Raw genomic sequence first — 19,279 nt, forward strand, 5'->3', positions numbered from 1 at the left:
ATTGTATGTAGTAGACCGGTTCCTATTATATATTGTATGTAGTAGACCAGGCTCCTATTATATATTGTATGTAGTAGACCGGCTCCTGTTATATATTGTATGTAGTAGACCGGCTCCTATTATATATTGTATGTAGTAGACCGGTTCCTATTATATATTGTATGTGGAAGATCGGCTCCTATTATAAATTGTATGTAGTAGACCAGTTTCTATTATATATTGTATTTAGTAGACCGGCTCCTATTATATATTGTATGTAGTAGACCGGCTCCTGTTATATATTGTATGTAGTAGACCGGTTCATATTATACATTGTATGTAGTAGACCGGTTCCTATTATATATTGTATGTCGTAGACCAGTTCCTATAATATATATTGTATGTAGTAGACCGGTTCCTATTATATATTGTATGTCGTAGACCGGTTCCTATTATATATTGTATGTAGTAGACCGGCTCCTGTTATATATTGTATATAGTAGACCGGTTCCTGTTATATATTGTATGTAGTAGACCAGGCTCCTATTATATATTGTATGTAGTAGACCGGCTCCTGTTATATATTGTATGTAGTAGACCGGTTCCTATTATATATTGTATGTAGTAGACCGGCTCCTGTTATATATTGTATGTAGTAGACCGGCTCCTATTATATATTGTATGTAGTAGACCGGTTCATATTATATATTGTATGTAGTAGACCGGCTCCTGTTATATATTGTATGTAGTAGACCGGTTCCTGTTATATATTGTATGTAGTAGACCGGCTCCTATTATATATTGTATGTAGTAGACCAGTTCATATTATATATTGTATGTAGTAGACCAGTTCATATTATATATTGTATGTAGTAGACCGGCTCCTATTATATATTGTATGTAGTAGACCGGTTCCTATTATATATTGTATGTAGTAGACCGGCTCCTATTATATATTTTATGTAGTAGACCGGCTCCTGTTATATATTGTATGTAGTAGACCGGCTCCTATTATATATTGTATGTAGTAGACCGGTTCCTATTATATATTGTATGTAGTAGACCGGTTCATATTATATATTGTATGTAGTAGACCGGCTCCTATTATATATTGTATGTAGTAGACCGGTTCATATTATATATTGTATGTAGTAGACCGGCTCCTGTTATAAATTGTATGTAGTAGTCCGGTTCCTATTATATATTGTATGTAGTAGACCGGTTCCTATTATATATTGTATGTAGTAGACCGGTTCCTATTATATATTGTATGTAGTAGTCCGGTTCCTATTATATATTGTATGTAGTAGATTGGTTCCTATTATATATTGTATGTAGTAGACCGGTTCCTATTGTATATTGTATGTAGTAGACCGGTTCCTATTATATATTGTATGTAGTAGATTGGTTCCTATTATATATTGTATGTAGTAGACCGGTTCCTATTATATATTGTATGTAGTAGTCCGGTTCCTATTATATATTGTATGTAGTAGACCGGTTCCTATTATATATTGTATGTAGTAGACCGGTTCCTATTATATATTGTATGTAGTAGACCGGCTCCTATTATATATTGTATGTAGTAGACCGGTTCCTGTTATATATTGTATGTAGTAGACCGGTTCCTATTATATATTGTATGTAGTAGACCGGCTCCTATTATATATTGTATGTAGTAGACCGGTTCCTATTATATATTGTATGTAGTAGACCCGCTCCTATTATATATTGTATGTAGTAGACCGGTTCCTATTATATATTGTATGTAGTAGACCCGCTCCTATTATATATTGTATGTAGTAGACCCCCTCCTATTATATATTGTATGTAGTAGACCGGCTCCTATTATATATTGTATGTAGTAGACCGGCTCCTATTATATATTGTATGTAGTAGACCGGCTCCTGTTATATATTGTATGTAGTAGTCCGGTTCCATTTATATATTGTATGTAGTAGACCGGCTCCTATTATATATTGTATGTAGTAGACTCGCTCCTGTTATATATTGTATGTAGTAGACTGGCTCCTGTTATATATTGTATGTAGTAGACCGGCTCCTATTATATATTGTATGTAGTAGACCGGTTCCTATTATATATTGTATGTAGTAGACCGGCTCCTATTATATATTGTATGTAGTAGACCGGTTCCTGTTATATATTGTATGTAGTAGACCAGGCTCCTATTATATATTGTATGTAGTAGACCGGCTCCTGTTATATATTGTATGTAGTAGACCGGCTCCTGTTATATATTGTATGTAGTAGACCGGTTCCTATTATATATTGTATGTAGTAGACCGGCTCCTATTATATATTGTATGTAGTAGACCGGTTCCTGTTATATATTGTATGTAGTAGACCGGTTCCTATTATATATTGTATGTAGTAGACCGGCTCCTATTATATATTGTATGTAGTAGACCGGTTCCTATTATATATTGTATGTAGTAGACCCGCTCCTATTATATATTGTATGTAGTAGACCGGTTCCTATTATATATTGTATGTAGTAGACCCGCTCCTATTATATATTGTATGTAGTAGACCGGTTCCTGTTATATATTGTATTTAGTAGACCGGCTCCTGTTATATATTGTATGTAGTAGACCGGCTCCTATTATATATTGTATGTAGTAGACCGGTTCCTGTTATATATTGTATGTAGTAGACCGGTTCCTATTATATATTGTATGTAGTAGACCGGCTCCTATTATATATTGTATGTAGTAGACCGGTTCCTATTATATATTGTATGTAGTAGACCCGCTCCTATTATATATTGTATGTAGTAGACCGGTTCCTGTTATATATTGTATTTAGTAGACCGGCTCCTGTTATATATTGTATGTAGTAGACCGGCTCCTATTATATATTGTATGTAGTAGACCGGTTCCTATTATATATTGTTTGTAGTAGACCGGCTCCTATTATATATTGTATGTAGTAGACCGGTTCCTATTGTATATTGTATGTAGTAGACCGGCTCCTATTATGTATTGTATGTAGTAGATCGGTTCCTTTTATATATTGTATGTAGTAGACCAGGCTCCTATTATATATTGTATGTAGTAGACCGGTTCCTGTTATATATTATATGTAGTAGACCGGCTCCTGTTATATATTGTATGTAGTAGACCGGTTCCTATTATATATTGTATGTAGTAGACCGGCTCCTATTATATATTGTATGTAGTAGACCGGCTCCTATTATATATTGTATGTAGTAGACTGGCTCCTGTTATATATTGTATGTAGTAGACCGGTTCCTGTTATAAATTGTATGTAGTAGACCGGCTCCTATTATATATTGTATGTAGTAGACCGGGACCTATTATATATTGTATGTAGTAGACCGGCTCCTATTATATATTGTATGTAGTAGACCGGTTCCTATTATATATTGTATGTAGTAGACCGGTTCCTATTATAAATTGTATGTAGTAGACCGGCTCCTGTTATATATTGTATGTAGTAGAGTGGTTCCTATTATATATTGTATTTAGTAGACCGGCTCCTATTATATATTTTATGTAGTAGACCGGCTCCTATTATATATTGTATGTAGTAGACCGGTTCATATTTTATATTGTATGTAGTAGACCGGTTCATATTATATATTGTATGTAGTAGACCAGTTTCTATTATATATTGTATGTAGTAGATCGGTTCCTATTATATATTGTATGTAGTAGACCGGCTCCTATTATATATTGTATGTAGTAGACCGGCTCCTATTATATATTGTATGTAGTAGATTGGCTCCTATTATATATTGTATGTAGTAGATCAGTTCCTTTTATATATTGTATGTAGTAGACCGGCTCCTATTATATATTGTATGTAGTAGACCGGCTCCTATTATATATTGTATGTAGTAGACCCCCTCCTATTATATATTGTATGTAGTAGACCGGCTCCTATTATATATTGTATGTAGTAGACCGATTCCTATTGTATATTGTATGTAGTAGACCGGCTCCTATTATATATTGTATGTAGAAGATCTTATAAAGTGTTTGCGGTCCTGATTTGTATTAACCTGTTTCACACAGTTGATGAAGAAGTTGCTGGGAACTCATCTCGGTCACAGCAGTATCTATACCATGTGTTGTATGCTGCAGGACAGGTAATATAATACTTACTATACTTAACCTATTATTTACTTCTGTTTGATACTCAAATAATCAAAACAATATACAGATTGATAATCTCTAAATGATATACAGATTGACAATAAACTATACAGATTTGACCTTTCAAGGGAGGCAATAATATAGGTCACATGACAGGTGGTGTCTTCACCAAGGTTCTGGTAAATACCTGGTGGGGTAGTAAGGTAAATATATCGTGAGTGAAAAATATGGTCACCTTATGTGAGGGAGTTGCGTAACTCAGGGTGTCGATTAGGCAGGGTTGACTGTGTTACAAATACTAGAATTTTTCGTAAAAACCTATATGTCCCCACTTCCACTTTGATGTAACTAAACAACATATTAGTGTGAGAGGAAATGTAGGTTGTACCCCTTACAGTAAACTTCATCGCAAATATTGAACCTAACATAAAAGTTAGTTATGAATGGATGAACAGATGTAGATGAGGACAAACACTATCCCTCTGATATAATGGACCAAATTAAAATAGGTTCACATTTCAAATAAGGTATATAAAAATTATGGTGAACTTATATCTTAGGGATTGGGAACAAGTTAGAGAATATTTCATCATGTGTTTAATGCAATTTAATTCTAACAAGTTAAGGCAAAGGAAAATGTGAATGTTTTTACCTGGGTCCTGAATTCATAACACTGCCACATTGGAGGACATTGTAATAAATATCTACAAATCATTCTATGGTTTTATACTGAACAACAGCTTCAGCTTCTGATGGTGTTGATTGGCATTCCAGTTGTTAATTTATTCTCTAACTACAGGTATATTTTGCAGTTTTGGAATGGTTTTCTATTTATTTTTTTTAAATTTTTCCCCAGGAGACAACCTACAGACCACAACTTGTTGCGAGGATCTGTGTTCTTTGTAGGGATGGCACTCTGGGGCTCAAAGAAAGTCCCCACACTTAAACACACTTTTTCCTCAGTCTTACCCTCCTTCCTCCAGGTAACAAGAGGAAATAAATTGCTTTTGTGGGTGAAAATTTGAAAGGAATTTTACTGTAATTATTGATGAACTGCTTGATCTTTAAAAAACTTGGTTTTTTTTCTCATTTAAAACCATGTTATCGATTAATAATCACATTCTTCCATTAAAAACTGTTATCCCATCAATATGTATAATTATGTTCATCATTAAAAACTTTTGTGGGTGAAAATTTGAATAGAATTTTATTGTAATGATTGAGGAACCATGTTCTTCCTTTAAAAAACTTGTTTTTTTCATTAAAAAACATGTTATCTCATTGATAACCACACTCTTCCATTAAAAACTATTTGACCCCATTAATAATTATGTTTTTCCATTAAAAATTATGTTATCCCATTGATATCCCTATCCCATTAAAAATGTGGTCATGGCATAGATCTCTATTGATTTTATTGAATTGGCACACTAGATGAAATTGAATCATATTGTGAGGTCAAATTTTGCAAATTTTGCAATGATTTGATCAGGAATTTTTTTTTTTTTTTTGGTAGCAGCACTGTAAAAATGCAGGATCATGACACTGCTTAAATATTCTAAATTGATTTCAATCTAACTATAAGTCTATATGGCACTTTAATGAACATTTCTATCCTCGTATAGGTACTGTCCACCAACAGTCACATTGTGGCCTATGAGGTTGTGCTGTCTATACATCGACTTGTGAAAAAGTATGGGAAGGACCTACAACATGTTACCTGGAACATCATTATGGATATCCTGGAGGGGCTGCTTAAACTGATGGAGGTAATAACATCTACTGACCTAACACAGACATCCAGACCCTGTACATTATCACAGACACCCAGACCCTGTACATTATCTCAGACACCCATACCCTGTACATTATCATAGAGACCCAGACCCTGTACATTATCACAGACACCCAGACCCTGTACATTATCTCAGACACCCAGACCCTGTACATTATCTCAGACACCCAGACCCTGTACATTATCTCAGACACCCAGACCCTGTACATTATCACAGACACACAGACCCTGTACATTATCATAGACACCCAGACCCTGTACATTATCACAGACACCCAGACCCTGTACATTATCTCAGACACCCAGACCCTGTACATTATCTCAGACACCCAGACCCTGTACATTATCACAGACACTCAGACCCTGTACATTATCTCAGACACCCAGACCCTGTACATTATCCCAGACACCCAGACCCTGTACATTATCCCAGACACCCAGACCCTGTACATTATCTCATACACCCAGACCCTGTACATTATCTCAGACACCCAGACCCTGTACATTATCACAGACACCCAGACCCTGTACATTATCTCATACACCCAGACCCTGTACATTATCTCAGACACTCAGACCCTGTACATTATCTCAGACACCCAGACCCTGTACATTATCACAGACACCCAGACCCTGTACATTATCACAGACACCCAGACCCTGTACATTATCAGACACCCAGACCCTGTACATTATCTCAGACACCCAGACCCTGTACATTATCACTGACACCCAGACCCTGTACATTATCTCAGACACGCAGACCCTGTACATTATCTCAGACACCCAGACCCTGTACATTATCTAAGACACCCAGACCCTGTACATTATCTCAGACACTCAGACCCTGTACATTATCTCAGACACCCAGACCCTGTACATTATCACAGACACCCAGACCCTGTACATTATCACAGACACCCAGACCCTGTACATTATCTCAGACACCCATACCCTGTACATTATCACAGACACGCAGACCCTGTACATTATCTCAGAGCTATGGTAATACACAGACACCCATACCCTGTACATTATCTCAGACACCCAGACCCTGTACATTATCTCAGAGCTATGGTAATACACAAACACCCAGACCCTGTACATTATCTCAGACACCCATACCCTGTACATTATCTCAGACACCCAGACCCTGTACATTATCTCAGACACCCAGACACCCAGACCCTGTACATTATCTCAGACACGCAGACCCTGTACATTATCTCAGACACCCATACCCTGTACATTATCACAGACACGCAGACCCTGTACATTATCTCAGAGCTATGGTAATACACAAACACCCAGACCCTGTACATTATCTCAGACACCCAGACCCTGTACATTATCTCAGACACCCAGACCCCGTACATTATCTCAGAGCTATGGTAATACACAGACACCCATACCCTGTACATTATCTCAGACACCCAGACCCTGTACATTATCTCAGAGCTATGGTAATACACAAACACCCAGACCCTGTACATTATCTCAGACACCCAGACCCTGTACATTATCTCAGACACCCAGACCCTGTACATTATCACAGACACCCAGACCCTGTACATTATCTCAGACACCCAGACCCTGTACATTATCACAGACACCCAGACCCTGAACAATATCTCAGACACCCAGACCCTGTACATTATCACAGACACCCAGACCCTGTACATTATCACAGACACCCAGACCCTGTACATTATCTCAGACACCCAGACCCTGTACATTATCTCAGAGCTATGGTAATACACAGACACACAGACCCTGTACATTATCTCAGAGCTATGCTACTAATGTATGATTTAGGTGGCCACAGCTGTCTTGATTTGACACAAATGGCCACTGCTCTATGGTTGGTTAATTTTTGTAGTGATTCTTTTTTACTGATGTACATAATACAAATGATTCCATCATATGACATTAAAGTATAGTATGGTCGATAGATAGGTATATGTTCAAAGTCTAAATGTGGAATTCTGTTCGTATTGAAAGAATGAAATCATATGAACCAAACCTATTATGATTCACGTAAGGGGTCAAATCAGAATCTTTATATTACAAATATTGCTGATAGAACAAAACTTGTGTGATAAATCTAAGGGTTATTGGTCCTGTACGTCCTAAAACATCACGATCACACCATATATTTAGTTAGAGTCAAGTATTTTGCTGATATTTCTGGTATATACATTCAGTATGTCCAGAAGAAAGTGTGATAGTTTACAATTGACCAGCTAGCATCCTGATGTAAAGTTTATCTGTGACAGGTCAGTGTGCCAAATCAGCCTCCCCTGGACCCCCGAATGCCAGTAGATTTCCATGACATCCTCTCCATTATAGAGGATCTCCACATGCACGGCCAGTTTGCAGGATGTGTGTCGAGGTTTTTCAAAATCATTGAGATGTGTGCTTCCAAAAGACCAGTGAGTTGTCACAGATTTTCAAATACGTATACTGGAGCATACAGAATGCTATCACCGGAAAAATTAATTTCAATTTTAATTTATTGCTTCATGTTTTCAACAATTGAATATATTTATACTATTTTGCTGTTTATTCATAATTCAGATATACTTACATTCACATTTAGCTTATATATGAAGCTGCCAAAGTACATGTAGGTCCATTGGTGTGGATGCAATAGGATACAGGGTCTGTTGAAAAAGCAGTCATTTATATTGAGATGTTGGTATGCTGAATATAAATAACCAATATTGTTCTTGAGCTGTGGACTAAACATAAATAAAATTTCATTTAAAAAAGATATTGACAAAGCTGGCACAAGTCAATGGGATCGAATAACAGTTGAAGGGAGATAACTCAGTCATAATGAGGTGCATACATCACACACTCTAAAACACATACAGTTATTGCTTAAAACATTTTGTTAAAAATTAAAACTTATTACCGTATTCAGTTATTGGTAGACATTGATTACAATTTCACATATAAATATATTAATAATATGATATCAATATATTATACAAACTCTACCCCTATTGTACAAGTATGAGGTACTTGAAATATGGAACCCTTTAGCCTTTAATGATTCTCCTTATAACCAACTATACAGTATAATTTTCATGAGCAAAGCAGTAAAATAGAATATGAAACTTGTGTCAGATAGCGGTAAAAATAGAATATGAAACTTGTTTCAGATAGCAGAAAAAATAGAATATGAATCTTGTGTCAGATAGCAGAAAAAATAGAATATGAAGCTGGTGTCAGATTAATTTTCTATTAATATTTTTCACCAATCAGAAATTTTCTTCGCAATTTAACATTACAATATAGAAGTGCCATTATATCCAGTATGTGTTTAGACTGGGACCTAGACATGGAGACTGTAGGGTAGTGGAAAAATCAGATGGCAGGGGCAACTCCTTACAGGACATATACAAACCAGACTATCCAATGAACTATGCCATACATATATTATACAGTTAATACCTTGTAAACAAACATGTTTGTTTTTGTTTGACAGGAGAGTTCGGTATCGATGTTGATTACCCATCATGCTCAGATGATACTTCCTGTGAAGGAGAATTGGATCCAGAATCTTTACTCTCTGTTAGAGAAATATTTCAGGTGAAGTTTACAACACATATCACACAACATTGAATCAATTATTTTGTGAAGTGATAAGAATACTAAAATATAAACAAAAAGATATAAAAATTGTGTGTGAAAACATCAACAAACCTATATATTGAAAGACAAATGTCCGTAGTGTAAAATTAACCAACTGATGTTTAATGTGCAACCATATAGAGGCAATAAATTAAAGGGTTCTGTATAGGTTAGAGTTTAATCTATGTTGGAAAAGTTAATTAAAACACAGTAAAGTCACAGTTACTGTAATTTCTTTGCAGTATAATTGTGACACTTTGTTACTGTTATAACTCTGTACATGCTGTTTGACTCACTCAAATATAACATCTTTATTTCAAAATGATTGGTAAGGTTAATGTGTTATCAGTTATGTTTGACTTTACAGACAGGAGAGCCGTACAATGATCAGAACAAAGGCCCTGGCTGTCCTGTCCTTTGTTCTCAGTGTCAACAAACATGTACATGAGGTTAGTAAAGTTTTTACTCCAAAGAAAAATCATTGAAGAAACTTTAATATTTTAATATATTTTTATGACTCTCATCAGTATAGCAATCAGGTGGATGATTTTGATATTTATATCCCTTCAATAAATTGTTGAGAGTATTGTCTTTATAGGTATGTTCCCAACATTACTACATAATACTGACTTCTATCGATCTGAGGTGCAACAAAGTTTTGTTATCAGAAAAAAATGATTTCTCAAAGTTACATGTATGTCATCACTTTGTGTTAAAATATATAAAGCTGATAAGCATTTCTTGAGGATTGCTAATGATTGTGAAGTTGACCCTGATATTGTAGGATGAGCTGATCACCAATGTTGTACTGCCACACCTGGGTCACATAGATCAGGACTGTGACCCAGAGGTGAGGAAGGTCGCCGCTGAGATGCTGCTGTGTCTGGCCCAGAGCTGTAGTCACCAGTGTTTTCTACACATAATAGTTCTCTTAGAGAAGGTAAATATTAAAATACAATGGTAATTTTTCACTTACAGCACTGAATTTACAAGAGTAAAACAAGGTCTTTTAGTTATACGAGTTTGAGTTAATGAAGGTTTACTACAAGTATTTGTAAATGTAACAATTGTTTTGTAATTTCTGTTGGTGGTCAATTATAACATAAAGTTGCCTGTATTCAGCTGATTGACAAACCAGTGGTAGCCATTGTGACTACTCGGTACCCATCAATAGAAGGGGGAGAAGCCATGCAACAGCATGATGAGAGCCACCTGGTGGATATTAGGACTGGCATTTCGGGGCTGGTCGATCTCCTAAGGGTAAGCAGGGTATATTAAAATGTCATACTTATAGGTAAGTATATAGCTATTTCTAGATCAAATTGTTAATTTAATTCTCAAATGTTGGTACAATGATTGATCAGGTGTATACTTGTTTCTAGATCAAATTGTTCAATCAAATTTACTTCTCAAGTATTGTAACAATGATTGATCAGGTATAGAATTGTTTCTAGAACTAACTGTACAAGTACCTGTTGATTGTCATAACAATGATTGATCAGGTGTAGAATTGTTTCAAGATCAAATTGTTAATTTAATTCTCAAGAGTCATATCAATAATTGATCAGGTGTAGAATTGTTTCTAGAACAGACTGTACAAGTACCTGTCGAGTATCTAACAATGATTGATGAGGTTTAGAGCTGTTTTTCTAGGTCAAGCTTTACATGTACCCGTCAAAAGAGTGCCAGAAGATATTCCTGATGATCGTGGACCACATGCGTCGACAGTACTCCAACAGCCAGGACTACAGTAGTCACACGGCAGCCGTCATCAGGAAGAATGTGAGTATGATTCTTATATTGGCTGTAAAGACACTTATTGCTGATTGGTTGTTAAACAATACAACAACGATCTGATTCTGTTTAATCATCCTGAAAATGCTGATGTTTGGTCTGAATACTTAATATTTTTCTCTTATCTGATTGACGTGAAACTTAAACACATACAGTATTCATTAGCATCATCTCCTGTTTAAGATCCACTTCATATCCTCTTATGAATACTATGAATAGAATATAATGCAATATTGTACATTATCAACTCCTAGACAAAACACTTCTGGTCAATGACGAGGGTTTAGTCCTCTGCTATGCCTTGTTTCCCTTTATTTCCTCTAAGGGGTGGAGTAAGTTCTCAGACCTGTAATATTTGATACTTATTTTGGAAGTTGAATATTCTGTTTCTCAGAGTTTCTCTGAAGCCTGTACTATATTATCTACCAGTACTAATACATGTAATGCCTTCTCATTACAGATCATGACAGCACTGCTCCAAATGCGTTCAGATAGTTTGAGCAGGATGGGCTTTATCAACAAGGATCAGGACACTCTTCTAAAGTTTAGTCCATATATTGTTTGTGAACTGAGGTTTGTACATTTTGACATCACTGCATTAAAAGGCCATATCAACAGGTGTTTTTTTTTAAATTATAGCTATTCACAAAAATGTTTATTTTTCACAAAGTCTGTTTATCTAGGTTGCATGATAAACCTAACAAGCAAAATTACTGACATGTGCTCAGGAAATTTTGTTTATCAAAAAGAATTCGTTATTTTGTTATTTTCCATTGAATAAATATCAGTAAATTGTTCAAAAAATCTTTGGTCATCAACCAGCAGGTGAAGACATGCTGATCAAGATTTAGAACTGTACTTTCATTAGAAGTACAAGAAATAATTGTATATTGGTAGTTATTACAACCTGAACACACCTTTGTAATTCTCTGCTTCCTACAGATGTGATGAGGATAACCTGACCATCCCCTCCAGTCCCAACCCGGTCCCCAAGGAGTCGTCAAAGTTTCTGTGGACAAGTGCTTCACTACTAGACTATACTGAAGCCTTCGGTCTCTTTATTACCTGTCTAAAACATGTAGGTGTTCTTCTGATAAAATTAAACATGGAAATTAAAGTTATGTACTTGTCATTATCTATTTGTAAAAGTAGTATTGCAGTTACAGTATTAGTAAAAGTGTATTTATGTAATGATTACTGTGGCATTGATGAGTTGTAACTGTTGTTTTACCCACAGGACCTTGACTGGCAGGTGATTGAGTGTGTGCTGGTCAACCTTCCCCTACTGCTACAAAACAAGACGCTCATCCTCTCCACACAGGGCGACCTCATTGACACGCTGTGTCATGTGCTTTGTGCTATGGTAACTACTCATATTCACTCTTAGTCATGTACTCTGTCATGTGATCATGTACTGTGTCATGTGATTTGGTTTGGTTTGTTTTTGTTTAACGTCCTATTAACAGCCAGGGTCATTTAAGGACATGCCAGGTTTAGGAGGTGGAGGAAAGCCGGAGTACCCGGAGAAATACCACCGGCCTACGATCAGTACCTGGCAACTGCCCCACGTAGGTTTCGAACTCGCAACCCAGAGGTGGAGGGCTAGTGATAAAGTGTCAGTACACCTTAACCACTCGGCCACCGCGGCCCCATGTGATCATGTACTGTGTCATGTGATCATGTACTGTGTCATGTGATCATGTACTGTGTCATGTGATCATGTACTGTGTCATGTGATCAGTTACTGTGTCATGTGATCATGTACTGTGTCATGTGATCATGTACTGTGTCATGTGATCATGTACTGTTTCATGTGATCAGTTACTGTGTCGTGTAATCGGTTACTGTGTCATGTGATCAGTTACTGTGTCATGTGATCAGTTACTGTATCATTTGACTTACAAGCTAACATGGTAACTTCTCACTTGTGTTGTGGTAACTAATCACAGACACAATGTGACATGTACTGTGTGGCATGCTTAGGGCCATTACAATAAACTTTCTCACATACTTCACAGGGTTATCCGGCAGTTGCTAGGGAAAATATAATACGATCTCACACAGGGGGGTAAAGACAGCTGTCGCACACTATATGACGCTGCTCGCAATAACATAACGTTATCATTTTACGGTGAGTAACCAAGTCGTAAATGATGACGTCATCAATTTTGACGCACATTCCAAGAAGCATTGAAGATGGCTAGATGAAAAACTTTCATAAAAACTTACATTTGCTTGCAAGTATGTGAGAAAAATAATCAAACAAGGCTCTGTTTCGCGAACAAGGATATCTCAACCCTGGTGTAAGGGTTTTTGCTGGCCAGCACGAGGCTTGTGCTGACTGGCCAAACTCTTACACTCAGGTTGAGATATCCCTGTCCACAGAACAGACCCATGTTAGATTCTATTAATCTACCCAATGGGAGGATTCTGGGTTTGTCAGAGTAACCAAAGAAGTGATATAATTCAATTACACTATTCTCTAACTCCCAGCATTCATAGAGTTTGTTTTCTACTTGAATAGGCCTTACTTCTGATAGTTTGTAGACTAGGAATTTGTAGTAAAGCTAGAACATAATTTCTTGTTAAATACTAACTGCAAAAATTATAACCATGCTAAAAACTAGAAAAAATTCACTTCTCAAGATTTCATATTGAATTATGGTTTTCAGGTCAATGACCGCCAGCTAGGCTTTCCTGAAAAGCTGACAAGTGTGCCATTTGGAAAGTTCACCAGGTCGGATTTCCATGCTTTTATATTTCCTGTACTTGCATCCATGGTGTCCTACCACAAATATCTGGACAGGAACAGACAGGTGAGTGCTGTTGTCTCTTTATTATAAGATTTATATCTTTATTATTATTATTTACGTCTGATATTTACCATATTTCCTATGAAAATATTGAGTACATGCTTGAAGATCAGCTATTAAAATTAATTTGAATACAAAAAAATGAGGTTGTTGACTCAGATGAAAAATGCAATGACATCACTGATTCTTGTGTCTAATAGATGTTGTACCTTTGAGCTTAATTTAGGGTTAAATGTTACAGAAAACTGAGTAAGATACCTAGAGTTTGGTGTGGTACTGTATGTGACAGAAAGAGTTGATAAAGTACCTAGAGTTTGGTGTGGTGTTGTATGTCACAGAAAGAGTTGATAATGTGCCTAGAGTTTGGTGTGGTGTTGTATGTGACAGAAAGAGTTGATAAAGTGCCTAGAGTTTGGTGTGGTGTTGTATGTTACAGAAAGAGTTGATAAAGTGCCTAGAGTTTGATGTGGTGTTGTATGTCACAGAAAGAGTTGATAAAGTACCTAGAGTTTGGTGTGGTGTTGTATGTCACAGAAAGAGTTGATAAAGTACCTAGAGTTTGGTGTGGTGTTGTATGTCACAGAAAGAGTTGATAAAGTGCCTAGAGTTTGGTGTGGTGTTGTATGTCACAGAAAGAGTTGATAAAGTACCTAGAGTTTGGTGTGGTGTTGTATGTCACAGAAAGAATTGATAAAGTACCTGGAGTTTGGTGTGGTGTTGTATGTTACAGAAAGAGTTGATAAAGTACCCAGAGTTTGGTGTGGTGTTGTATGTCACAGAAAGAGTTGATAAAGTACCTAGAGTTTGGTGTGGTACTGTATGTTACAAAAAGAGTTGATAAAGTGCCTAGAGTTTGGTGTGGTGTTGTATGTGACAGAAAGAGTTGATAAAGTACATGGAGTTTGGTGTGGTGTTGTATGTTACAGAAAGAGTTGATAAAGTACCTAGAGTTTGGTGTGGTGTTGTATGTTACAGAAAGAGTTGATAAAGTACCTAGAGTTTGGTGTGGTGTTGTATGTGACAGAAAGAGTTGATAAAGTGCCTAGAGTTTGGTGTGGTGTTGTATGTTACAGAAAGAGTTGATAAAGTACCTAGAGTTTGGTGTGGTGTTGTATATTACAGAAAGAGTTGATAAAGTACCCAGAGTTTGGTGTGGTGTTGTATGTTACAGAAAGAGTTGATAAAGTACCTAGAGTTTGGTGTGGTGTTGTATGTGACAGAAAGAGTTGATAAAGTACCTAGAGTTTGGTGTGGTGTTGTATGTTACAGAAAGAGTTGATAAAGTGCCTAGAGTTTGGTATGATGTTGTATGTTACAGAAAGAGTTGATAAAGTACCTAGAGTTTGGTGTGGTGTTGTATGTTACAGAAAGAGTTGATAAGTACCTAGAGTTTGGTGTGGTGTTGTATGTGACAGAAAGAGTTGTTGATAAAGTACCCAGAGTTTGGTGTGGTGTTGTATGTTACAGAAAGAGTTGATAAAGTACCCAGAGTTTGGTGTGGTGTTGTATGTTACAGAAAGAGTTGATAAAGTGCCTAGAGTTTGGTGTGGTGTTGTATGTTACAGAAAGAGTTGATAAAGTACCTAGAGTTTGGTGTGGTGTTGTATGTGACAGAAAGAATTGATAAAGTACCCAGAGTTTGGTGTGGTGTTGTATGTGACAGAAAGAGTTGATAAAGTACCCAGAGTTTGGTGTGGTGTTGTATGTGACAGAAAGAGTTGATAAAGTACCTAGAGTTTGGTGTGGTGTTGTATGTTACAGAAAGAGTTGTTAAGTGCCTAGAGTTTGGTATGATGTTGTATGTTACAGAAATAGTTGATAAAGTGCCTAGAGTTTGGTGTGGTGTTGTATGTTACAGAAAGAGTTGATAAAGTACCTAGAGTTTGGTGTGATGTTGTATATATATTACAGAAAGAGTTGATAAAGTATCCAGAGTTTGGTATGATGTATGTTACAGAAAGAGTTGATAAAGTACCTAGAGTTTGGTGTGGTGTTGTATGTTACAGAAAGAGTTGATAAAGTACCTAGAGTTTGGTGTGGTGTTGTATGTGACAGAAAGAGTTGATAAAGTACCTAGAGTTTGGTGTGGTGTTGAATGTTACAGAAAGAGTTGATAAAGTACCTAGAGTTTGGTATGTTGTTGTATGTGACAGAAAGAGTTGATAAAGTGCCTAGAGTTTGGTGTGGTGTTGTATGTCACAGAAAGAGTTGATAAAATGCCTAGAGTTTGGTGTGGTGTTGTATATTACAGAAAGAGTTGATAAAGTGCCTAGAGTTTGGTGTAGTGTTGTATGTCACAGAAAGAGTTGATAAAGTACATGGAGTTTGGTGTGGTGTTGTATATTACAGAAAGAGTTGATAAAGTACCCAGAGTTTGGTGTGGTGTTGTATATTACAGAAAGAGTTGATAAAGTGCCTAGAGTTTGGTGTGATGTTGTATGTCACAGAAAGAGTTGATAAAGTGCCTAGAGTTTGGTGTGGTGTTGTATATTACAGAAAGAGTTGATAAAGTACATGGAGTTTGGTGTGGTGTTGTATATTACAGAAAGAGTTGATAAAGTACCTAGAGTTTGGTGTGGTGTTGTATATTACAGAAAGAGTTGATAAAGTACCTAGAGTTTGGTGTGGTGTTGTATGTGACAGAAAGAGTTGATAAAGTGCCTCGAGTTTGGTCTTGTGTTGTATGTTTCAGAAAGAGTTGATAAAGTGCCTAGAGTTTGGTCTGGTATCCAAGTGTGCTAAGCTGTGTACCAACGCTTTACGTCTGTGTACCCTGGAGATGCAGGAAGTGATGATGAGACAGCTGCCATCTGTCCTTCTCCAACTCTCCAAGATATCGGCGACCGTCTCCATGGCCATACCTGTACTGGCATTTCTATCCAGTAAGTCAATGCTTATGTTATACAGTTATATATCACTAGCGTGACCGATGTTGATATTGGAGGTATGGATGGAGTTAATTGTCATTTATCAGTAACCACATGTTCAATGTTTACTCCAGTCTTTTTTGTGCACTTGCTCCACAGTCAGAAATTAATGCTGGGTGAATAGGACATTTTAGACTCATTTTCAATTGAACTGATCATATAAGCATTCAAAAACTTTAAAATATTTGCTATATTTAGAGTTTAAAGACCATTAGTAATATGTCTATGCATTCAAAATCTACTTTGAATAGATTAAAACAAGCACTGTTATAAGTACTGACAGTGGAATGATTTAAATAAAAAAGGTGCAGCTCTCAAGTACACTATGACATTGATAGCTCTGTAAGTATATTAAGTTGAAATTAATAAATACATCTGCCAAGTAGAATGTTTTTGAGACAGAAAGCCCTACTTTGGATAAACTATAACTTTTTATCTTATGTAGGTATTGTCCGCTTGCCAAAGATGTATGCCAACTTCGTGGAGGATGAATACATGAGTGTGTTTGCTATAGCGTTACCATACACCAACCCATTCAAGTGAGTTGTTGTGTTTAAATATTGAACAGATATTCTTATGAACTCTCTTGTGTAGTGGACAATTGTTGTAAACAAATTTTTGTGTGATCAAGTTTCTGTTTGTGTTTTAAATAATTTATTCTTTATTAAATTTATCTGTGTTTGTGATTGGGCAAGTTAAATATATAATTTTCACACAGAAAAATAATCTTAATTTTATTACTTGCATATGATAATGAAACAGGAGAAATACATAGATGAGAGTACCTGAAAAACAATTTTGTGTTCAATTCCTTTTGCTCAATAGAGATGTAGTTATTGATAATGGCCCATTGTATTAGCCACTGACAATAATTAGAGACAAAATATTATTACTGTATAACATGAAATATTCATTGTGTATGAACTTTCGTTGTTTTCCTGGTTGCCATTAAACAAATTTAGATACGAATATTGTTATTTGTATTATTGTTACATGGGCTTACCACAATTGTTTGTACCCACGAAATAATTTGGAAACTTCAAACCATGAAAGTAAGTCCACATGAACATTTCATGTTCTAGAGTAAGAGCAATAGATATTTATGTGAAAATAAAAAAACAAAAAAAAACAAAAAAAAACAAATTACTGAACTTGTTCCTATGGTACGTTTATTGAAATCTTTTTCCATGTTTACAGATTCAGTCATTACACGGTGTCTCTGGCTCACCATGTCATCGCGATCTGGTTCATACGCTGTCGGGTTCCGTTCAGGAAAGGCTTTGTCAAGTTTATACAGAAGGTATTATAATACTATCTTGTCTTTAGTAACAACTACTGGGTATAATAAGTTGATGGTGGAAGTTGTTGATGATAAACTGTCATACTATACTATTACAGGTATGCACAATCACGTGTGAACTTCCATCCCCACACTTTCAATCTGATTAAAATCATATCTTGATCTGTGCTGCCATTCTGAAAACTATACTATGCTGATGTAGTGAGGTGTAGTTTACGGAACCGGAGCTCAAATCCAGATAGGATTTTGATCAGATTGACACACTTTATCCCAAGAAGAATTTTTTGGGTGATCCTCTATAGAGAATATATATAAAGAGAATGTATATTTAAATACATGTATATATAAAGTAAGAAGTAAAAAGGAAAAAAGGTACATGTACAACAATTGTTCCCAAATAGCTTCTTTAGTAAAAGCTGCACAGAACTTTTAATGTTTTATACGAGTCTTTAAATGAGTTTGTAGGTTTATTAATAGGCTGTATAATAGAAGTTTGTTAAGACTTACTGTATTTGATGATATTTACAGGGACTACGAGCCAATGTGCTACAGCTGTTTGAAGAAAATTCCATGCTCCAACTTCAGAATGAGGACTCGTCTGACAGGAACAGAGCGGCTACCTACAATGAATCAGCTCTCAGCAGGTACAGGGCCATTATAGGCCATAGACAGCTTGTGGTAGGGAATACACAGCAGTGTAGAAATAGCGTAACTCTGTTCAGAAGGGGAGGACATAGTGGTAGTGCATAAAACAGTATCAACTAATTCTACAAAAAGACAGATTTAATAACATAATTATTTTAAAAAAAGGCCAGATAATGTTAAAATAGACCAGACCTGTCTGTTGATAGAAGTAGTATTCACCTCAAGATAAAGCATTGACAAAATACTA

The 19,279-nt window shown here is 36.1% G+C and overlaps 1 protein-coding gene across 3 annotated transcripts in view; it reads left to right on the forward strand.

Annotated features, from left to right (window-relative positions):
• The window catches only part of LOC117334644 (tuberin-like), a 42,757-nt gene that overhangs the window by 7,529 nt on the left and 15,949 nt on the right, over nt 1-19,279 (forward strand). For all 3 annotated transcript variants that reach the window (XM_033894387.1, XM_033894395.1, XM_033894404.1), the window contains exons 9-25: nt 4,039-4,112; nt 4,976-5,102; nt 5,745-5,888; nt 8,191-8,346; nt 9,408-9,511; nt 9,921-10,002; nt 10,338-10,493; nt 10,676-10,813; nt 11,207-11,335; nt 11,808-11,920; nt 12,290-12,425; nt 12,585-12,710; nt 14,020-14,163; nt 16,853-17,042; nt 17,533-17,626; nt 18,285-18,387; nt 18,916-19,031. In XM_033894387.1, the coding sequence (XP_033750278.1) occupies nt 4,039-4,112; nt 4,976-5,102; nt 5,745-5,888; nt 8,191-8,346; nt 9,408-9,511; nt 9,921-10,002; nt 10,338-10,493; nt 10,676-10,813; nt 11,207-11,335; nt 11,808-11,920; nt 12,290-12,425; nt 12,585-12,710; nt 14,020-14,163; nt 16,853-17,042; nt 17,533-17,626; nt 18,285-18,387; nt 18,916-19,031 (2,132 nt within the window). The remainder of the gene's footprint in view (nt 1-4,038; nt 4,113-4,975; nt 5,103-5,744; nt 5,889-8,190; nt 8,347-9,407; nt 9,512-9,920; nt 10,003-10,337; nt 10,494-10,675; nt 10,814-11,206; nt 11,336-11,807; nt 11,921-12,289; nt 12,426-12,584; nt 12,711-14,019; nt 14,164-16,852; nt 17,043-17,532; nt 17,627-18,284; nt 18,388-18,915; nt 19,032-19,279) is intronic.

Source organism: Pecten maximus, chromosome 1 (assembly GCF_902652985.1).
Source record: "Pecten maximus chromosome 1, xPecMax1.1, whole genome shotgun sequence".
In the NCBI taxonomy this organism is placed as follows: Eukaryota; Metazoa; Mollusca; class Bivalvia; order Pectinida; family Pectinidae; genus Pecten; species Pecten maximus.